Source organism: Phalaenopsis equestris, unplaced genomic scaffold (genome assembly GCF_001263595.1).
Source record: "Phalaenopsis equestris unplaced genomic scaffold, ASM126359v1 Scaffold000233, whole genome shotgun sequence".
NCBI classification, from domain to species: domain Eukaryota; kingdom Viridiplantae; phylum Streptophyta; class Magnoliopsida; order Asparagales; family Orchidaceae; genus Phalaenopsis; species Phalaenopsis equestris.
The window spans coordinates 471,029-490,072 of record NW_018164675.1 but is presented as its reverse complement, the minus strand read 5'-3'; the positions used below and the strand labels follow the sequence as shown (position 1 = coordinate 490,072).

At 32.3% G+C, this 19,044-nt stretch overlaps 1 protein-coding gene and 1 long non-coding RNA gene across 2 annotated transcripts in view; one reads left to right on the top strand and one right to left on the bottom strand.

The window, feature by feature from the left end:
* Positions 1–2,237: 2,237 nt before the first annotated feature.
* On the bottom strand, positions 2,238–9,840 carry LOC110023891. Its single transcript, XR_002293945.1, has 2 exons — positions 9,616–9,840; positions 2,238–2,328 (listed from the first exon to the last, which is right to left on the bottom strand). It is a non-coding gene; the product is annotated as an uncharacterized LOC110023891 (long non-coding RNA).
* A 6,910-nt stretch (positions 9,841–16,750) lies between these two features.
* LOC110023836 (uncharacterized protein At2g23090-like) overlaps positions 16,751–19,044 on the top strand; it is a 7,370-nt gene continuing 5,076 nt past the window's right edge. The window contains exons 1-2 of the mRNA XM_020723447.1: positions 16,751–16,924; positions 17,019–17,059. Coding sequence (XP_020579106.1) covers positions 16,852–16,924; positions 17,019–17,059 — 114 coding nt within the window. The 5' untranslated portion in view covers positions 16,751–16,851. The remainder of the gene's footprint in view (positions 16,925–17,018; positions 17,060–19,044) is intronic.

The following is a 19,044-nucleotide window of genomic DNA, read 5'->3' as shown; positions in this document are numbered from 1 at the left end:
TATATATATATATATATGTTTTTTTCTTATTAAAAAATTGATTGACGGTCGGAGACCGCCGATCAACCCTTATAGATTGGAATGACCGAGGGGTGTACCCCCTTTCCAGTTCGCGTGCTATTCAAATCCTCCCGAAATGGCTGAGATTTGAATCCCCGACCTGGGGGTCTTACTCCAAGGCCGCTACGAAAGAGCTAGGACTTGCGCACGAATAATTTATATATATATATCTATACATTCATGTATATTCAAATATTCGGCTTTTTGAAACACCTGACCTTGATCTTTGCTCGATAAATTAATTGTAGGGGTTGTTTCGGTGGCCTTTATTCCTTGATAATTGTTGGTATTTTTTTTTAGTTGCTCTAGCATCAAAGAAAGATATATGTAATGTTAAGCGTCGAGTAAACATTCTATTAATTATCTTAGATAAGATATAGTTTGGGTTGTTAAAAATACCTTGTTAACATCTTAAGATTAATTTATATTTGATTTTTTTGAGATTCTGGTTATCTAATTCAAAATTTATTCACATCATTATATCTTATTCTCCACTATGAGCCATCATTTTCATAGAAAGTTGTATTTTTTAAATCATTGACATAAAAAGTGATATGTTTGTCTTTATTCAGACAGTTTAACTTTATCTTATTACTCTTTTTAAAGTTTTGTAAAATATTAAAAAAAAAAAATTCAAATGCAAGCACACTGCATATGCAAGACCTTGAACTATTTCATTAAAAGGTTAGCTTAACTAGTAAGTTGGAAAGGAAAGCAACTTCAATTGAAATTTGGTGCAAGTATTAAAGGCAAGATACATAATTAAATGGAGCAAACCAAGCTTGGATAAGGGCAGATTGTTGAGATCAGTTGTGGTGGTTTTTACAGTGGAGGATGTTTGATCTATCCCTTAAAAGCATGCCAAGATTTTGTTGATTGCACTTGCCTCCTATAAGTGACAATATTTAATTAGTTGGGTCATTTCTCCTTGTGGCAGAGTTCTTCAAGAGTCACTCAAAGATGTATAATTCCTATGTTATTATCCTATTAAGCTATCAAGTGCTCTAAACAAGTGTTTGTGTCTGTGTGTACTTAAATATTATAGTTTTTAGGACACCCAATCTCAAATCATGGTAACATATTGATGGATTCTTACATTATGTTTATTCCTTGATAATTGTTAGTATTTTATTTGATATGCTTTAGTATCAAAGAAGCATAGAGTATAAATTTTTTTAGTAATACCCATAACCACAAATAAATAAAGAAGCGTGCGAGGAAGAACGAGGAGAAAGAAAAAGTTTCTTACGTTAGAGAAGAGAAGAGAGGATGAGAAACATCATCAATATTTAATTTGACACTTTAAGCCTTCATTTTTAGGGAAAAAATTGTTGTATTTTTTCTCAATCATCAACATGAAAAGTGATATATTTGTGTTTATTTATAAAAAAATTTAATATTATTATGTAAGGCTTTTGAAGTTTAGTAAAATGTTTAATTTACATGCGACTAAATATATAGTTAAATCTCATTTAATTTTGCAAATTCGTGAATTTGTTCTCTCATCTTAATTTAATTTTGCTCAAAATTTAATCAATTTCTTAACAAATGACATTAAAATTCCAACAAAGTTTTAGATATGAGCATGAAGAATAAGAATATTAAAATCAACAAATTTGATTGTTAGAACTTTGATTTAGGAAAGGTACAATCAACGTCGAATAAAATTCCATTAACCATTGAAGGAAATCAAATCGTTGTTAGGAAATCAAAAAGAGTGAGAGTAAGGTGTGTTTCGAGTGGCTCCTGCTTTCCAATTAAAATTGTTGCTCGGAGAAACTTCTTAGAATCTGTCAGAAAAATATTGATGGAGAAGCAAAACTTTAATTGGGAAATTTGTTGTGCTACAACTGTTTTTTATGAAAAAGATTGTTTTGCTCTATATATAATATATCTGAATAATTACAATTTTCAGAATTATAGAAAGAGGTCCAACTACACAAAAAAACTTCAGTGCAGTGTAAAAAAGTGAACAACCATATAGTAACGAGGACAATAAAAATAACCAGCAAACATAGAATGACATTTGCTTTAATGTCCTGATGATCAAATCTTCAGGATAATCTTCTCTCTAAGGAAGCATTCCTCCAAACTCGGTCACTGCTCGGAGCGAAGTCATCCATGTCATCAATCCAACGAAAATAATTGTAATTTTTAGGTGTCATGTTTCTGGGACAATAGTAAAATCTCCTCTCGTAATTATTTTCTCTTCTTGATTGGTAATCAACACACTGCGTGCCGTAGTAGCAGGATGGAACTCTCAAATACCTGATACTCTTAAACTCATGTTTCTTATATTTATAATACACTATGACTGAAATTGACAAAAAAAAGTTGAAATGCACAAACATCACAAAGAATTAAATAGTTTTACAATAAAAACAAAAGGTAGTAAGGACACATCAAGAAAGATATAATACATAATGCTACAAAGATTTAAAAAATATACATCTACAAATCCAACATACAACTGAAATAGGAATCATCAATAAGAAATCAATAGGTGATGTTATATAAATACAGTTGATGAGTTCACTAAAATATCTGTAATCTCTTCTCTTAATTGTATCATCTCTTGCACGCCTTCTCCCTTAGATGTGTTGCACTCATTCGTACCAAATTCCTCATCAGGCAATGAATGTCCGCCCCAATGTTGAAATGCCTCCTCAGGCATGCAGGTAGAATCATCGTGTAAGACCCTGAAATCGATATCGTCTCGGGATGGATGTCTCTATATAGGATTATGGATGGAGGGTGGGTTACTTTTGCAATAACTATTTTCACCTTATTTTTGAAAGAGTACGTTGGTACATCTCAAAGTATGACCACTGTCTTCATATACTGAATTCTCTCTCGATGAAACTCTGTAATAACGAGTGTCTTTTATTGAAGAGTTTATTCCTCCCTCTATCACTTAGTTGATGTGCTCAAAATTAGGAATGTGATATCTCGTATTAGAAAATGATTTTAAGAAACTCTGTTGTAAAGGATATCTTGAATAGACTAGGTAATATTTTTCTTAATAACAACATCATTAGTTCATTTCTTAAAATAGAAAGATTCTTGTGATATCTAAAATGTATTAACATTGAGGAGACATTGGAAATTTGTTTCATGCCGCCAGATTATAAATTTGAAAATTTTGTTATTGTGAACACTTCTCTATCAGCCATCATGAATATAAAACATGTTGAAATCACACACTGCTAAGTTATTTTTGTGTAGCAGCCCTACACATTTTTTTATATGTTATCTTCTCTTCATTTCCCACGCGCGTCGTCAATTGCTTTGATATAATTCTTTTTAAAAAAACTTGTTAGACCATTATTTTTTTATTTTTTAATATATTAATTTTAGAATAGATATAGATACCAATACCTTGACAAACGACATGTCTCTCAGATCACTACAGATTTCTCGTGGTGTTTGCAAAAAAAATTGTGTCTAGGGGTTTCACAATGTCGGTAGAAATTTTCACAAAAAATTTGACCCCGATGTCAAAAAACCTAATAATTGTCTCCGTGTAGTGTGTTGGAAACGCTCAGAAGTAGCACAAATGGACTACTTGTGTGATATAATAAAAAATGTGATGGCTACAACTTCTCAGGGATATAAAGCATGGCAATCCATGCAAATCATATTTGGACTACAATTCGTTGAGTAAATCACATAAATTATGTTTTGTAATTTGGAATATGCTATGAATTCTTCTTGGATGAGCTTCAAGTTGTTTGCCAACTCATCTGTCACCCATAGATGATGTTGACACTTGAGGGGTCTTACACAACTTTTTTTTGATAATACTCATTGACGATATAAGCTATTGTGGTCAGAATCATTGCTCTCTCCACAATTTCTATAATTTCCTCTCCATTTAGTGGGTTCATTTGTTTAAAAGTTGCGTGTTAAAATTTAATAATAAGAATAGATTATGACATAAGTACAGGTAACCATTAAAATGCTCAAAATCAAAGCACTATAATACTCATAACATAAATATTGAGATACCACATAGACATGACACAACTCATAGTCCATTGTTGAAGTGTGAATTATTACAAAACAAGAAATTTCAAATAGTAATGACAACAAAGTGTTTGTGTGTGTGTGTGTGTACTTAAATATTATAGTTTTTAGAACACCCAATCTCAAATCATGGTAACATATTGATGGATTCTTACATTATGTTTATTCCTTGATAATTGTTAGTATTTTATTTGATATGCTTTAGTATCAAAGAAGCATAAAGTATAAATTCTTTTAGTAATATCCAAAACCAGAAAAATAAAGAAGCGTGCGAGGAAGAACAATGAGGAGAAAGAAAAAGTTTCTCACATTAGGAAGAGAAGAGAGGATGAGAAACATCATCAATATTTAATTTGACACTTTAAGCCTTCATTTTTAGGGAAAAAATTGTTGTATTTTTTCTCAATCATCAACATGAAAAGTGATATATTTGTGTTTATTTATAAAAAAATTTAATATTATTATGTAAGGCTTTTGAAGTTTAGTAAAATGTTTAATTTACATGCGACTAAATATATAGTTAAATCTCATTTAATTTTGCAAATTCGTGAATTTGTTCTCTCATCTTAATTTAATTTTGCTCAAAATTTAATCAATTTCTTAACATATGACATTAAAATTCTAACAAAGTTTTAGATATGAGCATAAAGAATATGAAGATTAAAATCAACAAAATTGATTGCTAGAACTTTGATTTAGGATAGATACAATCAATGTCGAATAAAATTCCATCAACCATTGAAGGGAATCAAGTCGCTGTGAGCCAATAAAAAAGAGTGAGAGTTAGGGTGCATTTTGGATGGCTGCTGCTTATAAGTAAAGCTGCTACTTAGAGAAACAACTTCTTAGAAGCTGTCAGAAAACTGCTGATAGTGAAGCATGAGTTTGTTTGGAAATCTTCTGTGTTGCAGCTGTTTTTAATGAAAAAGACTATTTTGCCATTATATTTAATTTATCTGAATAATTACAGTTTTTAGTATAATTAGAGGGGCATGTTATCAAAATCTCTGGAATGAAGTCCAGCAACTTCACACTATCTACCATAATAGGGTATCCATGCAGGGTGGTTGTGGGAGTACTAGATGTGATACTAGCGCAAATAGTTACTAGTTGTGAGAACTGCTTAGATAAGTGTGTTGCCCTAGTCTTTATTTTTTTTTCTCTTTTGGGTGGAGGGCTCAGGAAGCTCGGACTAACTGGTCTCGCGGTGCTCTCAGTCCTCTATTTGTTCCTCCCATATCTCATTTGAATGAGCAGATTTAGGCTCATCCAAATTCTACTTGTAGCCCAGACATTGATGGTTGTGGCCATAATACCGAGGAATATAGTATCAAGTTTCTCCTTGAGATTTGGGTCAATGCCAAAAGTAAAATTTTTTGCATTGGGCAATACCTACAATTGATGAAAAGCCATTTCAAAGAAATTGCATTTTAATGAAGTCGTAGTTCAATAAAACATTGTAAATTTTTTAAATTTTATCTCGCCACCACTCTTCTTATACATCAACTATTTTCTTAACAGGGTCCTAACCTAATATAGTAGATAATAGCAAAAAATCAAATTCTCATGGATATATTTTGAAAAGAACCAAGACTGCTCCTAAATTCACTTCATACACTCATTTCTAAGTTCCAAAAAGAGAAAAGGAAAATGCAATTGTTGATCTAACATGAAAATCGAGATATTTACAATAGCAGAAAATCAAAATCTCATAGATATATTTTCAAAAGTACAAGCACTGCTCCTAAATTCTCTCCATACAATTCTTTCCAATTTTGAAGAAGAGGAAAGAGATGTGCAATTGCTCATGTAACATGAAAACTAAGATATTTGTAATAGCAAAAAACTAAATTCTCATGGATGTACTTTTAAAATAATAAGCACTACTCCAAAATTCTCTTCATACAATCTTTTACAAGTTTGAAGCAGAGGAAATAGAAATGCAATTAATTATCTAACAAAAAATTGAGAGATTTAGAAAAGCAAAAATCTCAACCCTCACGAATATATTTTCAAAAGATCCAGCACTGCTCCTAAATTCTGTCATGCAATCCTTTCCAATTTTGAAGAAGAAAAAGAAATACAATTGCTGATCTAACATAAAAACTGAGATATTTGCAATAACAGAAAACCAAATTCTCATGAATAGATTTTCAAATAATAAACAATCCTTCTAAATTCTCTCCATACATTTTTTTTTAAAGAATGAAGAAGATGAAAGAAAATTTTAATAACTAATCTAATAAGAAAACCAAGATATTAACAATACCATAAAATCAAATGCTTATGGATATATTTTCAAAAGAACTAATGTAGTTGTTTGAAGAAGCTGTTATGCAGTAGTTGTAAAAAAAAAATTGATGTGGGGAAGTTGTTGTTGACGAAGTTGTGTGTTTGTTTGATTAATTTAATTGTGCATCAGCTATGATGCAAATATTTATGAAATAAAGACCGTATTACTCTTATAAAAATGTGTTGTTTGTAAGTTAACCATTTTAGAATTAACTCATACATAACAACAAAAACTAATCTTAGAAATTCTCAAGAAGTCACAAGTCCATAATATTATATCAAGAAGTTATACATCACTTAACAATGAGTAAAATAAAAATTAAAAATTACAATAAAATATTATTTTAATACTACTTTTAACATCCAAACGGTCACGCTTATGAGAAAACTTTCTTTTTATGGATACTCTCTGCACATGGTCACTATATGAAGTTGACTCCTCAAACTCATTTGCCCATTCAATGAAGTCGTAGTCCTCTGTTGATCTATATTTTGGCCATTAATAAAATTTTCTCATATGACTAGCTTTACTTCGTGACGTAATACACAAATTACAATCTATACTTGCACTATATGACTCTAAAAGCAATAGAAGTCATCGAACTCAAATTTTCTTTTATTTTAGATTTTGAGCTTCTTTTGAAATTTCAATCACAAAGTTACAAGAAAAATTAATTAACAATAATTACAATAATACAACAATAAAGTTAAAAATAATGAGATCTTAGAGTAAATATAAATCAATAACAATCTATTATTATAAGAAAACATATGACCAAAAAACAAGGGGAACTTCGTTGTCTTTAACCAATTAACACCAAACACATATATGCCGCAAAAAGTATGTCTGCAAACAATTCTTCTAGAAGAACCCCTAAGGTCATATGACTAAAAAATAATGGGGTATTGGTTGCCTTGATATCACTCATATATTTCAAAAACCATAGCAACATAAAAACCATTCAGAAGAACACCTAAAGTCATATCTCCCATCATAGACCTCCAAACCAAAATAACAAGTAAAAAAATTAAGAAATCACACCCACGGTTGTGTAAGAAGCTATCCAAGTTAGATAAAATATGATATGCTAATAGAAAGGGAAATAAAAATGCAATAGATTATGAAAGAATCCACAGATAGATTGACATGGTCATTAAAAAAAAGTCAACAAAAAGAGATTAATAATTTCTTTTTATATGCCGACAAACAATAACTACACATTAACTAATGTATTTGTAATACACTCTCGCACATTAATCATATCTCCAACCCCTCTCTATCTTGCATTCAAGATGGTTATCATTTTGAATGGTTGGATCTAATGTGTTTGGTGACAGTATGAACGGATCCATCATTTGAGTCGGCTTTGTGCTCAGAATCTACAAGGTCTGATACATCAATGCTCATTTCTTGGTTTGGGGGCCATGCATGATCACCAGTGCCAATGACTCCAATTTGATCTAGATCCCCTTCTAGTTCAAGATCAACGCTACTAAATTTGAATTTTCTAGTGTTTGATACAACCTACAAGAGATAGACATTAAATAAATGTTGATTTATAAAATGGTTTAACATAAGTTCGTGGAACAGTATAACTAAAAACTATAATGTCACCTCTAATCTTTTTTACACCATACTTTAGATGCATCAATAGTCCTCTTTGCATGGTCCCAATCAAGACCTATAGCTCCTTGCTTTAATTTTTTTCATAATTTTAATTCTTCTTTAATTGATTCTCCTTTTCCTTTAATTTCTTCCTATCATATTATATTCAAGTTCTTTATTTAAATTTTTTTATTATTTTCTGCCATCTCTCTTTATCAAAAAACTTGTGAGCTTATTTCCCAATTCACTTCCTTTAAGCGAAGATCATAAAAAAATATTTTTATATATCTTTCCCACATCACAGAAAATTCAAATTCTCTTGTCTTGCCCATTTATACCTCTAATTGTGAAGAAAATAAAAAGAAAATTTAGTCTTATAGTATAGACACATACAAAAGAAGGGGATGTGAGAAAAGAGGTGAAGCATAGACTGCTTTTTTAATTCATTTCTCCAACTATTAGTGCTATCAAAGTCACTATGAGAAAGTTATTCATGCATATATGTTATACCAATTCATATCACTGACTGACATCAATTATTTCATAACAAATGTGATAATGAATAGATATAACATATATTTAATGATATACTAAACAAAAGATGCCACAAATGTATATAGCAATAAATCGTAGCACAAAATCATGACATCTAGGCATTCAAATAGGATTCATACATTAGAAAATGAAAATTATAGCATATATATTGATTATTTTTCATATTAATTTGAGAAGTTTGAATACTGCCACACAAAGACCAACACTCATTCATGCAACAAATCCATTCTTATAATGAAATCCACCAAACAAAGAACAAGCAACTTGTCTTTGTTATGCAAAACAAAAAACAAGTATTGAAATCCATTCCCTAATTCTTCCAATATCATCACATGAAAACGGAGCAAACTTTCATCTAACAAATCAACATCAACCCCACATAGTCAATTCATCCAATAAGCTCCATTTACATACATAACACACAATTCTAATCTATTTACATATCTCACATAAAAACATTTATATTTATGCATATATAACTCAAATATGTAATACCACATCAAATCAACACTATTATGACATAATCACCAAAGTGCTATACTCAGACCCCAATCCTTTTCAAACTTTCATATTTAAAGGCATATAGCTGCTATACTAAAATGTATATACATATGAAGGTAAACACATAAGAATTGTGGGCTATGTATGCAAAAATTATTTATCTTTATGAAATTGTGCGCAATATATGAAAATTTCACCAAAGTACAATACTCCACAGTTAGGAAAACTCAAATCCCCACAGAAACTGGATTAAAAAAATAAGCACAGAGAATTCGAAATATCTTCATAGGCACGATAGGATAAATGAGTCCCTACATACTAGTCCAATCATTTTATGCAGAGAAATCAAAATCTACACACAAATCTCCAAAAAGTATGGCCGGAGAGATTGAAATCCCCATAGAAAACTGTTTCAATGAAATTTGAGAAACGATTGAAAATCGCTAAATATATACTAAAAGAAGTTAGGGCAAAAGATATGGCATATGAAACTCCACGTTCTTCTCTACAAAATCACAAAATAGGCGAAGAAAAACCCCATAAAAAATTAGGGCAGAGAAGTCCATCTGGTGTACCTCATATGCAAAGAGATCGATGAACTAAGAGGGAAGATCTAAGAACAAATTCGAGATCAAAGGTATTCGTTGGCCTCATACACAGCAGCAGCTTATGGTAGATATATCGCAAGTGCACAGGAAATCAGAGAGATGGGAGGAAATTGAGCAAGCAGGCGAAGCGAGATCTCTCTCTAAAAAATATAGTGCAAAAAATTGTGTGGAAGGCACGGCATAAAAATGAGGTTCATAAACACAAACATGGGGTAAATACATCCGAAAGGTGATGAACAAATCAAATAAAATACAACAATAAACTTCACTTCTTTCACAATAACTACCTCTGACAAGGAAAAATTATTTCGCCCAGACGACCACATGTCTAGACGGCCAACCACTGAGGGATCACATTGTCCGCGGATGGCGTCCACAAGTTTGGACGGCCAACCAATGGGGGACCACATCGCCTGCGAATGCGAATGACGTGTACTGGACGTACGTGAAATTGTTGCGCCTATTCGCGGAAAAATATTACATAAGTACTACGTACCTAGAGTAACGTGCGTAGCCAATGAAATCACGCCACGACAGCCCACGCGACAGAAAAAAAAAAACGGCGCGGTAACACATGGAATATTGCCCTCTGTTATTCATGTGTTATTGTGTGTTATTCATGTGTTACTGATGTGTTATTGCGTAATTATAACACCAAGAATATTCTCAGGACACAATAACACATGAATAACACACAATAACACCAGAATAATACGGGGAATATTCCCGACATAGAAAAGAACGGCGCGGTAACACAGGGGAATATTCCCCCATGTTATTCATGTGTTATTGTGTGTTATTCATGTGTTATTGTGCTATTATAACACCAAGAATATTCCCAGAACAATAACACATAAGTAACATGTTAGAAAATTTATGTTTCAACTTTATGACACAAATTTCAAAAGAAAAAGTACATAATAGTCAAGATCTTTTAAATTCATGATTTTTTTCATATCTAAAATAAAGTGACGCATACATGTATTCATGATGAACAAATTTGATCTTGAAGAGATGAAGCTTCTCTCTCTAATCCCTTGAAACTTTCTGTACTTTCTGATGGAGAGAAATGTATAATGTGTGTTAGGTAGAGTGACATAAGTTATGAGTTAAGAAAATAAATAACTTAAGTTATCAAAATAAATATCATAAGTTGTCATAATTTATGACATAAGTTATGAGTTAAAAAAATTAATAACTTAAGTTATCAAAAATAAATCTCATAAGTTATTAAAATAAATGTGAGTCATAAATAAAAATATAGCATTCTCCCACTTGGCTCACTTAATTTTAATAGTGCATTACATATTGCAACATAAATCCTTCTTTATATTGGTTAAATCATAAATTATTTAATAAGTATGAAATTAATATGAATCATGGCGGTTGTGCATCAATTTATCGACACAGTCCCTTCCATATATCACAATATCAATTACATACTTAGCATAATGAGAATTAACATTATGGTCCCATAATGTCTATTAAAAGATAAATCTTGTTGAAATATTATGCAACATAAAGTGTACACTAACAATAAAAACATGATTTATAAATATCAAAAACAAGAAAAATTGGACCCAAAATGTTAAAATATAAAGAGCATAAAACTAATAAAGGGTTTTGATAATGTTCATTCTCACGACATGTTCGTTAAATGTCTTCAGTGACAACCCTTTTGTCAAAGGATCTACAATCATGAGATTGGTGCTAATATGCTCAATTGACACCCTATGTTTCTGAACTTCTTCCTTAACGGAAAGATATTTTAATTTCATGTGTTTAGCACCTTTGGAATACTTGTCGTTGTTGGAAAAGAAGACTGACGCGGAGTTATCACAATAAATTTTCAACGGCTTGGCAATACTGTCGACAATTCCAAGTCCTGAAATAAAATTCCGCAGCCATAAGCCCTGAATTGTAGCTTCGAAGCAAGCCACAAATTCAGCTTCCATAGTGGAAGCAGCTGTGATAGTCTGTTTCGCACTTTTCCATGAGATTGCTCCTTCAGCCAAAATGAACATATAGCCAAATGTTGATTTTCTGGTATCAACACATCCAACAAAATTTGAATTTGAATATCATATCACTTCAAGATCTTTAGATCTTCTATAAGTGAGCATGTGGCCTATTGTTCCTTGTAGATACCTCAAAACTTTCTTTGCAGCTTTCCAAGGATCTATTCATGGATTACTTTGATACCTGCCCAGCATCCCGACAACAAAGCTAATGTCTGGTCTGGTACAAGTTTGAGCATACATTAAGCTTTCAACAATAGATGCATAAGGAATTTCTTCCATTTGTTTATGTTCCAAATCATTCTTTAGACACTGAATAAGACTGAATTTATCTCCTTTCTGAATTGGAGCAACACTTGCTGAACAACCTTCCATATTAAATCTCTTAAGAACTCTTTCGATATATGTTTTCTGAGACAACCCTAACAATTCTTGTGATCTATCACGAAATATTTAAATTCCAATCACATAGGATGTCTCACTCATATCTTTCATCTCAAAGTTCTTAGAGAGAAAATTCTTGGTTTCATATAATAAGCCAAGATCATTAATAGCCAGCAATATGTCATCAACATACAGAATAAGAAATATAATTTTGCTCCCACTGACCTTTAGATATATACACTAATCAACAATATTTTTCTTAAATCCAAAGGACGTGATGGTACCATTAAACTTAAGATATCATTGTCGGGAAGCTTGTTTAAGTCCGTATATTGATTTCTTAAGTTTACACACCATGTGTTCCTTTCATTCAACCAAAAATCCTTCAGGTTGACTCATGTAGATCTCTTCATCTAAATTCGCATTCAGAAAGGCAGTTTTCACATCCATTTGGTGTAACTCCAAATCATAATGAGCTACTAGTGTCATGATAATTCTAAATGAATATTTCTTAGAAACCAGAGAAAATGTTTCTTTATAATCGATGTCATCTTTCTGAGTGAAACCTTTGGCAACAAGTCTAGCTTTATATCGTTCAATATTGTCATTTGAATCGCGCTTAGTCTTAAAGACCCATTTACACCCGACTCTTTTACAACCTTCAAGCAATTCAATGATATCCCAGACTTTATTGTGATTCATTGATTTCAACTCATCTTTCATTGCATCTAACAATTTAGAAAAATTTGCACTTTTTATGGCTTGTGAAAATGAAATTGGATCTTCATTGACTCCTAAGTCAAATTCGGATTCATGAAGATAAACCACATAACGATCGGAAATAGCAGATTGTTTTTATCGTTGAGACTTTCTAGGTACTACTTCATGTGGTTCATATAATGTAGGTTCATTAGTGACAGTTTCATTGTGGGGGTATTTGATCATATATTTGTTGTTCTTGTAAGTTGTCAAAATATTCAACAACTGTAGGAATAACAACTTGAGAAGAAATTTTGGGTAAAGGAACTTGAACCCTAATTTCTTGGATCTCAACTTTATGTGGTTCCAAACTCCCACTAACTTCACCATTTTCAATGAACTTAGCATTTTCAGTTTCAATAATTCTTGTACTGTGATTAGGACAATAAAATCTATACCCTTTAGATTTTTCTGGATAATCAATGAAGAAATCATTGGTTGTTCTTGAGTCCAGTTTCTTTTCATGTGGATTATATAATCTTATTTCCGCTGGGCAATCTCAAACATGCTGGTGCCTTAAACTAGGTTTCCTTCCTGTCTACAGTTCAAAATGAGTCTTCGGAACTGTTTTACTAGGAATCCTGTTTAATAAATATGCAGCGGTCTTTAAAGCATGCATCCATAATGATGAGGGTAAAAAAGAATTACTCATCATACTCCTAACCATTTCCATTAGAGTACGATTTCGTCTTTCTGCAACATCATTTTATTGTGGTGTTCCTGACATAGTGTATTGAGCACATATGTCATTAGTTTGAAGGAATTTAACGAATGGACCTGGACATTGTCCAAATTCATTGTAAGTTTCATAATATTCACCACATCTATCAGACCAGATAATTTTCACTTTTCTGTCTAATTGTCTCTCAACCTCAGGTATATACATCTTTAAGGCATCTATAGCTTGAGATTTTTAATGTAATAAATAGACATACCCATAACGTGAAAAATAATCAATAAAGAAGATAAAGTATTTCTCTCCACCAAAAGATGGAACATCAAAAGGTCCACAAATATCATTGTGTATAATTTCAAGGAGTTGTGTGCTTCTTGTAGCGGCTTTCTTAAGTGTGTGATTTGTGTGTTTTCCTTTAATACAATTCACACAGATGCTAAGATCAGTAAAATCTAATTCATTAAGGATTTCATTCTTTACTAATATTTCAACTCTTTCTTTGGATATATGACACAAACGTTTATGCCACAAATAAGCTGAACTTTCATTCATAAAACCACGTTAGTACCAATATTATGATGCAAAGTCATCAAATTTCTCAGAGAAAATGTTATCAAGTTTAAGCTTGTATAGATCATCACAAAGAATACCAGAACCTATGAGATAAACAAACTAAAACAACCATTTCCAAATTTAAATGAGTATCCAATAGAATCAAGTTTAGATAACGAAATCAAATTACGAGAAACAGAAGAGACATAAAATGTTTGAAAAAGGTCTAAATGATGTCCAATATCTAAAATCAACTGGTATGTTCCAAAAGCTTCAACTGACGCTTTGACTCGGTTTCTCATGAAGACAAATTGTTCATTTGGGTTTATGATTTTGGTTGCAAGGAATTCCTGCATCGTATTAGAAACATGAGTGGTACAACCAAAATCAATCCACCATGTATTATAAGGAACTTCTGCCAAATTTGATTCGAAACATACAAAAACACAAGGTTTACCTTTCTTTTTGAATCAGTCTTTGTTATTTTGACACTCATTTTGATAGTGTCCAAGCTTTCTGCAAAAGTGACACTTAATTCCTTTATATTCCTCTTTGTGAATTGGGGCAGATGACACATTAATCTTTAGTGATCCTTGCTTACCCTTTCCATTCTTCTTTTCAGGTTTCTTTACAGCTCTTCTTTGATGACCCATGAGATTAATTGAGTGATTTGTTCCTTTCTTAAGTCTTGCTTCCTCTTGAATGAACATACATTATAGTTCATTCACATTCCACTTATCTTTCATAGTGTTGTAGTTCATGTGAAATGGACCATACTCAGGAGACAAGGAGTTAATGATAAATTGCACAAGGAAATTTTCATTCACTTCCATTCCTAGGGTCTTAAGTCTTGCTGCTATGTTTGTCATTTCAACGACATGCTCATGCATGGTACGGGACCATCAAATTTCATGTTGGTTAACGTACTCAATAGTATCCCAGCAAGAGACTTATCAGCAGAGTCAGGCTGAGAACAAATCTCAGCAAATTTCATAAATTCCTAGCACTTTCAGTGTTAGAAAATGTACACTTTATGTTGTTTGCTACAGTCATTTGCATAAATATTAAGCTTAATTTGTTCGATTTTTAAGCTTAATTAAATATTAAGCTTAATTTGTTCGATTTTTCCCAAGCTTTATAAAAAGATATTTGCTTAGCACTGCTAGAACCAGTAAGAGCAGGGGGTTTCTTAGCCGTGAGTGCTAAATCAAGATCCAGAACACCAAAATGAAAATGGACTTGCTCGCGTCATTCAGAGAAATTGGGCTCATTGAAAGTTTGAATAGATGTAGCTTGCGAATGAATAGAAACAAGAGTAGTTACTGTAAATAAGTAAAACATGCTCGTACATTAATGCTTCGAACATTAAACTTACAAAGATATTCATATAAAATCAGATTAAAAATAATGATAATAATAATAATAACGTATTGAAATCTTCTTTGGGTGACATAACAATTCACGATAATAAACATAATTGATGTTTGAGTTAAATTTAATATAATTCATAATTGCTTGTACTCAAGTTAGACATGTCTATTATCTTTGGATATATAAACATATCTTAACTTAGTATATAAATAGACTACAATTAAATTCAATGATTATAAAACAAATGATCAACCTTTAGGCGATCTAAAAATATTTTAAAATCAATGAATTTTAATATTTTTTTAATAAATTATTAAATTATTTCATAACAAGCATCACATACTCTTGATTAATTGAATTTATTTAATTTAACGTCTATTAAACTTATTAATTTGGTCACTTTGGTGACTAACAAATTAAACATTACATAGACATTAAATAAATAATAATTTCAATCACATCAATTTACTTTAGTTTTATTGATCTAATTAAAAATCTAATTCACAGTGAAAATTTATTACAATTAACATAAATAAAATTATATGAAAAATCATAAATTTAGTAATTAAGTCTCTGATACCACATGTTAGAAAATTCATGTTTCAACTTTATGACACAAATTTCAAAAGAAAAAGTACATAATAGCCAAGATATTTTAAATTCATGATTTTTTCATATCTAAAATAAAGTGACGCATACTTGTATTCATGATGAACAAATTTGATCTTGAAGTGATGGAGTTTCTCTCTCTAATCCCTTGAAACTTTCTGTACTTTCTGATGGAGAGAAATGTACGAGGTGTGTTAGGTAGAGAGATGACTCATTCTCAAATTCATGGTCTATTTAACCACCATCCATCAAGGGGGTTACTAACCAATATAATTTATGATAATTTAATAAATTAATTGATTTTTATTAATAAAATCAATGACATAAATTAGTAACATTTATTTTTTTAGGGTTATATGACAAAAATAATAAGTTATCATAATTTATGACATAAGTTATGAGTTAAGAAAATAAATAACTTAAGTTATGAAAATAAATATCATAAGTTATCATAATTTATGACATAAGTTATGAGTTAAGAAAATTAATAACTTAAGTTATAAAAAATAAATCTCATAAGTTATTAAAATAAATGTGAGTCATAAATAAAAATATAACATAACACACAATAATATATGAATAACACGGGAGAAATATTTTTCATATTATCACATCAATTTTTTTTCTATCGCATGAAGTATTATTGCGTGATTTCATTAAACGTGGTAAAATTTATTCCCCGAACTCACGTTAAAGCAATCGTTTGGGCGGCTATTTAAGAACCCGCCAACCGACACGCAGGTTATTCGGTGCACCTTTTTACCTCGTCCAGTCTTCGCTTTCTTGTTTCACCTGCCGAGCTAGAGAAGGAAGCAGACCCGGGAGGACATAGAGATGGGCGGAGGCAACGGGCAGAAGGCGAAAATGGCTCGTGAGAAGAACATTGAGAAGACGAAATCACAGAAGGGTATGTCTTCCAGTTTGTAGACTTTGGATCGACGATCTCTTTTGTTATCGTATGGATCTTGAATGCTTGTTTTGTTTTCTTCTTATTCGAGCAGGTAGTCAGCTGGAATCGAACAAGAAGGCCATGAACATCCAGGTTCTGCTTTGTTTCCCTTTTCGTTTCTCATCCATCTTAGTCATTTAAGTTTGTGTATTGCTTTCTGGAGGGAATCTAGGTTATTTTTGGATAACTTCTTTGAAGAAGCTGGATAATTCACCTTGCTTGTGTTTATTTTAGAACACATACCTCTTTTGAACTTTTGCGAAGTTTGCTCTTCGGGATGGAAGATGGGTGGGGTTTGAATAGATTGAATGACTGGATATATATTCATGCTCTAGTGACATGCTTTAGTAATTTTGTTTTTTTCCCTCATTGAAGCATGTAAATAGAGCCTAGGGTTTTTATATGTGAATGATTCAGAGAAAACGAGTATGTATTTTGAGGAGTGAGAGAATGGGCGTGGGCTATAAACTCTTAAGTAGTTGATTTTGCAGAAATTGATGACTAGGGTTTTGTACTTTTACAACTCTTGTTTGTATCTAATCAGGCAAATTTTTTTCGATCAGGTTAATCTGTGAACTAAAGACTGGTTTGCTGTTTATTTTGAAATTAATCCATTGTGTATTAGAAATTTATGTTGAGCTATGCGAGATTCACATGTTGAGATCCTTGACTTGAATGACCAAGTAAATTGAGCTCTTGGTGAGAATTTAATTCATTGTGCCTGAGAGACTCTTGATCTTCTCTTGGATCTCTCAATTAGTTTTAACTATTAATTGATTAGATTCTACTTAAATTCTAGCTAAACGCACATATTGTTGCTAAGGTTTGAATTTTGAAATTAAGCAGGTGGGCAATTGTTGAGAAAATTAGAGCGAAGAAAACAGGGGAGAAAAGTCTCCACCTTGCGAATATCCAGTCATTTAGGAGAAAATCTCCACCTTGGGAATATTCAACGCCTTAGTAGAAATATCTCCACCTTGCGAACATCCTGCCCCTTAGGAGAAAATCTTCACCTTGCGAATATCCAATCCCTTAGGAAAAAAATCTTCACCTTGCAAATATTATTGCCCTTTAAGAGAAAATCTCCACCTTGCGAATATCTAATTCTTTAGGAGAAAAGTCTCCACCTTGCGAATATCCAGTCATTTAGGAGAAAATCTCCACCTTGGGAATATTCAACGCCTTAGTAGAAATATCTCCACCTTGCGAACATCCTGCCCCTTAGGAGAAAATCTTCACCTTGCGAATATCCAATCCCTTAGGAAAAAAATCTTCACCTTGCAAATATTATTGCCCTTTAAGAGAAAATCTCCACCTTGCGAATATCTAATTCTTTAGGAGAAAAGTCTCCACCTTGCGAATATCCAGTCATTTAGGAGAAAATCTCCACCTTGGGAATATTCAACGCCTTAGTAGAAATATCTCCACCTTGCGAACATCCTGCCCCTTAGGAGAAAATCTTCACCTTGCGAATATCCAATCCCTTAGGAAAAAAATCTTCACCTTGCAAATATTATTGCCCTTTAAGAGAAAATCTCCACCTTGCGAATATCTAATTCTTTAGGAGAAAAGTCTCCACCTTGCGAATATCCAGTCATTTAGGAGAAAATCTCCACCTTGGGAATATTCAACGCCTTAGTAGAAATATCTCCACCTTGCGAACATCCTGCCCCTTAGGAGAAAATCTTCACCTTGCGAATATACAGCTCCTTAGGAAAAAAATATCATGGAGTTTCTTATGCACAAATGTGGGTTGAAGCAATCTTTCTGTTCGCGCTAGCACCTCTGCTAAACTGTTGTCCCGTGAGTGAAATCCTTCACGAAACCATTGTTCGCGAATAATCGCGTCTGCTCGCTCGCCAGCACCCTACCGAACTCCACCTGTCGCAACTCCTCATGTGACGAACTTGCAAACTCCGCTGGTTGAACATCACCAAACTCCTCTGTTTGTAAAAGCTCATGTTCGCGGTAACTGCACACGAACTCCTGTTCGCTAACTCCACCTCGCCTAATGCCGCGAAGGTTCATGAATTGTCGCGCCTCGAAGTCGCGACACCGCCTCTACCGCCAACTCCCTG